The 7,674-nt window shown below is 34.3% G+C and overlaps 1 protein-coding gene across 1 annotated transcript; it reads right to left on the reverse strand.

Moving 5' to 3' along the window:
* Positions 1–3,690: 3,690 nt before the first annotated feature.
* Positions 3,691–4,638, reverse strand: LOC103750364 (olfactory receptor 5V1-like). The gene has a single exon (XM_008853415.1). The coding sequence runs from the start codon at positions 4,636–4,638 to the stop codon at positions 3,691–3,693; it is 948 nt and encodes a 315-aa protein (XP_008851637.1).
* Positions 4,639–7,674: the final 3,036 nt, after the last annotated feature.

Consider the following 7,674-nt stretch of genomic DNA (forward strand, 5'->3'; position numbering starts at 1 on the left):
TTGGATTCATGAGTCAGTTGTAATTCTGATGGGGTTTCCTTTATATGTCACTTTTTTTTCTTTTGCTGCTTTCAGTATTCTCTCTTTGTTCTGTACATTTATTGTTTCTACTGTGATAAGCTGTGGGGAGTTTCTTTTCTGGTCCTGTCTATTTGGTGTTCTATGTGCTTCTTGTATTTATATGGGGATGTCTTTCCTTAATTTTGGGAAATTATCTGCTGCAATACTGTTTAAGATCTGGTCAGTACCATTAACCTGAAATTCTTCTCATTCCTCTATGCCTCAGATACATAGATTTAATTTTTTCATGGTGCCCCACATCTCCTGCATATTCCATTCTTGTTATTTATTTTTTTATTTTCACAATCTTTTCTTGAGTGGTCCAATTTAACTTTATCCTTCAATGTTGGTAATCTGTTTTGCATATCCTTGAGTTTTTCATTTCCTTCTTCATTTCAGCCTGAGTTTTCTTCAATGTTTCTATCTGTTTTGTGAATTCATTCAGAAGTTTATCCCTTTCTTTTTTTCTTTGATTTGTTTGTATGTTCTTTAGATTTGTTGAATTCCTTGATCATGTTCATGATAGTTCTTATAAATTCTCTAGGGCTTTCTCCTTGTAGACGTCTCCTGCAGGACTTGTGGAGTTTGGTGGGGACATAGTGTTTTGGCTTTCCATTTTATTGTTTTTTCCATTGTGACTTTGGACCGTGAATTTCTTTTTTGTTTATGATTCTGGTAAGAAAAGCAAGTCTTCTTTTGCTGAGTTGAGGTTTGCTTCTATTATTGGTGTGTCTTGGTCATTTTCTTATTGGTTATCTAAAGCTGGTTGGTCAAGGTTTCAGATTGTCTCAGATTTTATTTTGGACAGAACTGATGGCTTCAGATCAGCTACTCAGGAGATCCCACAGAAGCCCAAATCAAGCTCCAGTCAGGTATACTCAGGCTTCCTTTAACTTTTGGACCCATACTAGTGGGTACTCAAAGCACAATTTGGGAAGTTCACCACCACATGGAGGCCAGATCCAGGTGCTCTCATGTGGTCTGCTGAGCTCTCAGCCTCTATGCCAGATGGAGCCCAGAAGAGGTACTCTCAGTCTGTCTGCAAAGATCTCAGCATTACACTGGCATAAGGCAGTGCTCTGCCATGGGGCCATGGGAGGGGCTTCACATAATTCCGTTAATGGGGTTGGGTAGGGCAGTGATTTAGAGAAGTTCACCACCAGGTGGAGGTCAGATCCAAGCACTTTCAGGTGGTCATCTGAGTTCTCAGCCCCTATGCCAGAGGGAGGCTAGAACAGGCCCGCTCATGTTGTCTCCTAAGGTCTCAGCCTAACACTACTATAAGTTAGAGGTCTGCCCTGGGGCCATGGGAGGGGTTTCACATAATACCATTTATAGGGTTGGGTACGGCAGTGATTTGGGGATGCTCAGCATCACGTGGAGGTAGGATCCAGAGTCTCTCAGGCAGTCTACTGAATTCTCAGCCCCCTTATGAGAACGTTACTTTCATAAGTCATAAGTTTGTAATAAAACATCCAAGTACTAGGTTGGAGATAATGGGTTGATAGAGAAGCTCTAGAGGCCCCAGAAACAATACAAGCTATTTCCATTGCTCTTTGTTGCCCACCAGAAGTAAGTGTTCTGCTGAAGGCACTTAGTGTGATTTATCTTTTCTTCCTCTTTCTCCCTCTGTATTATACACCTTCCCCAGTTAAAGTTCCCCCTTTTTCCACATCCTCCCTTCTTTGCACCTATGTTTTATTACCCTACTTTCTAGAGGTCCATCCCCTATTCCCCTACTCCCTCCTCATGGTTCTTTTATATTTTGTGGCTTCTGTGACTACTTCAGGTTATATATTCAAAACTAAATATTCTGAACTAGAATCCCAAAACAACACACAAGACTTTATTTGATTAATGTTTTTAAGTTTGAACCAAAACAGATGCAACAAAATAACAGTTGACAGTGAAATTGTATCCAAATCTTCTGTACAGTAAGAAAGCAGGTAATAGGTTGAAATTTTTTTAATAAGAAAAAAAATATTTGTAAGAAATACATTTAGAAAGAAACTAACAATTAAAATTTATAGAACTCTAAAATTCTGTATACGAAGAAAGCATAATCCAGTTAAAATATAAAACAACATTTTATAAAAAGAATACATACATATGATCATATGTATGTATGTATGAAAGGAAGAATTAAATCTAAAATATTATATAAATGCACAATTGTGATATCAACAATTACTGAATAGTGAATTCATACACTAGGATTACCAATTCAGAATAAATGAAATGACACATAACTGCTTTTGAAGATGTTCAGAAAAGGGAAAATTTGTACATGGCTGATAAATTTGGATACTCACTATTCATAGTGTATCAAGGTTCTTTAATATCCAAAATAGAAAAATTATATAAGCCAGCAACCGAGTTTTATATATTTGTATTTGTCAGCACAAAGTATTTAAAATTAATGTTGAAAAATGATTGCTCTTTCATATTGATATTTGTGAAATATTTCACAAGGCAAAAGACAGAATCAAACTATATGCTCAACAGATAAGTACTAAAGACTCATTGACATAAATAATATCAGGAGATGCATTCTTCCTTAAACATGGAATGTTGTTTGTGAGAGCATGAATAGATGCAAACAATTAAGCTCAATTAAATAATATAGTCACAGAAAGATAAATACTGTCTGCTATAAATTATATATTGAATTTGAAGCAACTGAACTCAAATAAACTGGAGAGCAATGTTTGTTACCAGAAGGTAGTGGTGAGAAGACCTTATTCAACTGGTGGTTGAAGGCTCAGATCATTGTCACTGTAGATAATATTTTTTCTTATGAGACTGATTTCAACAGCATGCTGAAATACAATGCATGATAATATATATGTGTTTCTTATTTTCAAAACGGGAAATTTTCAAGAGTGTTCATCAGAAAAAGATGTTTGAGGCTAGGAACAGGTTAATTAATATGGTTTAATCATAATGTACACTGTTTATAAATGATAACACCACTTTGTCTCAGTTAAAAATTTATAATAACTTTTTAATTAAAGGTAAAATTAGAAAAAACTGTAAAATGAAGATTTGAGACTACGTATGTAGATGTAGATTAGAAATACAAATAAAAAACAAATAAAAATACATGTGACTAGAACTGTAGGCATGCATGTGAATACACATATTGATGTAGGTGTGGCATCACTATATATCAGTTATTTTACATGACCTACTAAATCAATTACATCTTAAAGATTATTATTTTATTAAATATTTTCAATTTAGAGGACAAGAGATGGCTCAGTGAGTACAAGCACTCTCTGCTCTTGCAGAGGACTGACGTTCAGTTGCTAGCATGCACATGGTGGCTCACAAACATCTGTAATTCCAGTTCCAAGGGATCCAAACACTCTCTTCCAGGCTTCACAGGCACTAGGCATACACGTGGTATACATATATATTTTCAGGCAAGATATTCAGATGCATAAAATAAAAAAAGTAATTTTTAAAAGCCAATTTTTCAGAGCAAGGCAATTTATTTCCAGGGATAGATATGTATAATTCTACCTGAAGTAACACGTATGTGTGTAATCAATTCTTATTTCTATATATGTAGTGTTTATTATTTGTTTCAATGCATTTATTTAAAGAGATGATTGAGAAATTCTAATATCACATCTTTTGTGAACATATCCTAAGACATAAAACCTTTCTGAGTGCTCCTTTGACTTCTGTGTTCCTCAGGCTGTAGATAATCGGGTTTAACATGGGGGTGATAACCCCATATAGCATGGAGATGAGTCTGTCTCTAGCAGGAGAGTGTTGACTGGAGGAGGGACGCAGATAGGTAAATATAGTTGTGCCATAGAACAAGCAGACCACAAGAAGATGGGATGCACACGTGGAGAAGGCTTTGCGCTTCCCTTCCACAGACTGGATCTTTAGGATGGTGGAGACAATGTATATATAAGAAATCAAGGTGGTCAGACAGGCACCAACACCAAAGATACCACCCATCAATAAAAGAAGAACTTCTGCAATATAGGTGGAAGAACAGGACAAGGCCACTACTGGTGGAATATCACAATAGTACTGGTTAACCCTATTGGACTTACAGAAAGACAGTGTGAAGGTGGATACTGTGTGGAGCAAGGAATTGAGTAACCCAGCTGCCCAGGTTCCGGACACCAGCTGCACACAGCGAGCATTGGTCATGATGAGGGAGTACTGCAGAGGGAAGCATATGGCCACATACCTGTCATAAGCCATCACAGCCAAGAGAAAGACTTCAGTCCCAGCTAGGGCCACCAGAAAATAAAGCTGCAAAGCACACCCAACAAAGGAAATGCTGTGATCCTCAGTCACGAGATTCTTGAGCATCTTGGGGACAGTAGCTGATGGACAGAATATATCTAGCAGGGACAGATTTGCCAATAGGAAATACATGGGAGTTTGAATCTTTCTTTCAGTCACAATGGCCAAGAGGATGGCCCCATTTCCCAGCAGAGTGATCTGATAGATGATGGCAAACACCACAAACAGAGGGTAGCGCACCTCAGGGAGGTCAGAGAGCCCTATGAGGATGAACTGAGTCACACTGCTAAGATTGTAGACATCCATCTTCTCTATGCACAATGATGTTTCTGGGAGGAATGAAACCAACAAAGGCAATACAGGGTCATAGAGCCGGGAGCTATGGGACAAACGCAATGTTAGGCTGATGCTGAGTCATTTTAGTTCTACTACAATTATGTCATTTTCTCATTAGAAATTTTTTAAAGTATTTTTTGTATTGATGTTAATTTTCAATAGTCCCATATTTTGTTCCTTATCTTTAGGAAATCCTCCAAGAAGCAAATGAGAATAACTACAGAAAATCCTTAATTTTTATGTATTATTTTACAAATTTTGAAAGTTAATAGATTTTTCTCCACAGATATTTGATTAATTTTGTTTATCTTATAATATCTCTAATTTTATGTACACTTTCAAAGTAAATATAAAGAAGAATAGATGTTATTAGTTGCTGTTATTTCATATATTTATAGCATATATATATATATATATATATATATATATATATACACACACACCTTGATATATAAACTTTAATAAATACTGGGAATTAGCAGATGCATGAGAAATCAAGCCAACAATGAAGTAAAAATGTACATGAATGACATATTACCTTCTTAAATAAAATGTCTTCTTGGAAAAAACTATGGAAATGGTCCTACAACTCTAAAACCACATCTTTAGGAAAAACGCTAGCATTTACCTTAAAGACATCCATAATAACAATGCTAAGCAGACTGGAAGAAGCTAGCTGAACGCCTAGAAATACTAGTTCACTTTGAAAACATTTTTTTTGTTTCTTTTAGGGTGTTTAGAGACAGGGTCTCCCTGTAGCCTCAGCTGGTCTGGAATTCATAACATATAGCAGGCTGGCCTCTATCTCAAAGAGATCCACCTGCCTCTACATCCAGAGTGCTGATATTAAAGACTTGCACCACCACTCCCAGGGAAAACATTTTTTTCTTTAATTCATGTATTAGCAAATTCAAAGATAAAAGTTGTTAGAAAATAAAATGAAATGTATGTTCTATTATCCTATTCAATTTATTTTTCTTGGTAAAAACAATGAATTTTTTTGGTCAATGAAATTATAAAGAAAGTATAATGCAAATTATTCATAATGATTTCTATTCACAAAAATGTATGAATGTTTTTTCTCATTTTTTTTACTCATGTAAGACATAAATATGCATCACTAAATTTTGGGGGGATTCTGGGAGTGCCGTATGTCTGTGAGTCCTACACTGCAGAGACTAAGGCAAAATAATCATGAATTTGAGGCCTTCCTGAACTACAAGGCAAGGTTCTGGTTCAAAATGAAACAAAATAAAAAAGCGCTGTGTGTATGTAATATTTTTTCAGAAGCAACACCATATTTGAAACAATCTTTGGAAAAATAAATTTTCATTGCCAATCTCTTCAAACCATCAGAATACAAGAAAATTATGATCATAAGATACATGTATGTCATCATGCAGCAGATGAAGTGTTTTTAAAGAATGAATGACAATGATTGAAACAAAACTGTCATACCAGTTCTTAAGGTCTCAACTGCACACACAGTCCTACAGGACTAATAAATTTCTATCTATATCAGTGTATATTAATCTTTGAAAAATAGAACAGCAGTCAAATGTATACAACTAAGATAATTTATTACAAGAGAAATGTCTGCAGAAAGTAAATACTTATTTATACAACAATTCACTTTACTCTTTACTCACGCAAAATTGACTCCTGAAAACAAAGATTATAGTAAAAAACATTTTTGTAATAAACATACACTATTTGTCCTCAAATCATATAATCGGTACATTTCCAAATAAAATTAAAAATGTTTTTTCCTTACAGTCTTTCCTTCATTATATACATGTATTTAATAAGACTTATGGCCTGGGTACATACAGTGCAGAATTTATTCATGTGAAGAAAGTATATTTCTTAACAATCTCTTCTTCCTAGTAAAACATAAATCTGAAGCATTTATGATGGAATTAGGAAAGAGTGAAATTTTGTTCATAATCTATTTCTCAGGAAGAGATTCTATTACATTCCTAATATGTGGATAAATAGTTCTTAAAATTGAGATTTGGGATAGTTTTATGAAATGCAGTCTGTGTATTTTTTTTACTTGGTATGCAATTATAAACTCATATGCGGGAATTAACATAAGGACTATATCACTATAATTATCCTTCTCTTGTTAATTTTCCAGTATTCATACTTTCTTACTCTTTCTAGCATACTGTTTTGAATACAGTGACTGGAAAATCTATGACGGAAGATGCACTCTGCTATTCAGTCAAAAATATCAATCACTAATTAAAAATTTAAATGTGAAGTTACTAGCATATTAATAAACTATATTAGCTAAGGTTTGCTTAAAAATAGATTACATTACCAATAAAATGTTCAGCAAGTTAAAGTAGATGATCTGGTCAACATATTACAACAGCAGATTCACCACTTGTACTTAGGACTCCCATTAGGAGTTAGCTCCTAATATATAATTTATTACTTTTTCCCTAGGGAACCATGATAATAAGAACTTTGAAGAGACTATCCACATTGCCATCAATATCATAATAGGGACCAAAAGTTAATTAATTTAATGTAAGATTTAAAATAATTCTATGTTGCAATAGTGACATTTTTGTTTCTTTTAATGATCCAACTCCTGAACTTGAGGCTTCATGCAGCTAAGGGCAGATATAAATATGCTCCAACGCAAATCATAAACCTTCTTTACAATTTTTTGAGATTCCTTTTAAAATCAACTGGGTTGTTTTCACATGTGTATAAATAACAATTTCATATCCCATTGTTAAAAGATTTAACACATCTTCTAGAATAAGGTAAAACAACCCAAAATGCTTCACCATATTCCCCTGACCAGACAATAGTAAAAAAAATAAATGTTTGTCATTAAACTAATTTTCTGTGATCACAGTAATCATTCCTTCAAGATATGACCACACTATTACATGGTCAAGGTAATGATGCCTTTAATTATAGAATGAAAACTGTACAATTTTTATACATTAGTACACAGCTCATCCTGTGAAAACTATATGATATTCA

The sequence above is a fragment of the Nannospalax galili genome, unplaced genomic scaffold (genome assembly GCF_000622305.1).
Source record: "Nannospalax galili isolate Female #2095 unplaced genomic scaffold, S.galili_v1.0 scaffold627, whole genome shotgun sequence".
In the NCBI taxonomy this organism is placed as follows: Eukaryota; Metazoa; Chordata; class Mammalia; order Rodentia; family Spalacidae; genus Nannospalax; species Nannospalax galili.

What these genes read in the sequence shown, in the direction of transcription:
- LOC103750364 (XM_008853415.1), bottom strand. Translation starts at nt 4,638, where the DNA reads ATGGATGTCTACAATCTTAGCAGTGTGACTCAGTTCATCCTCATAGGG.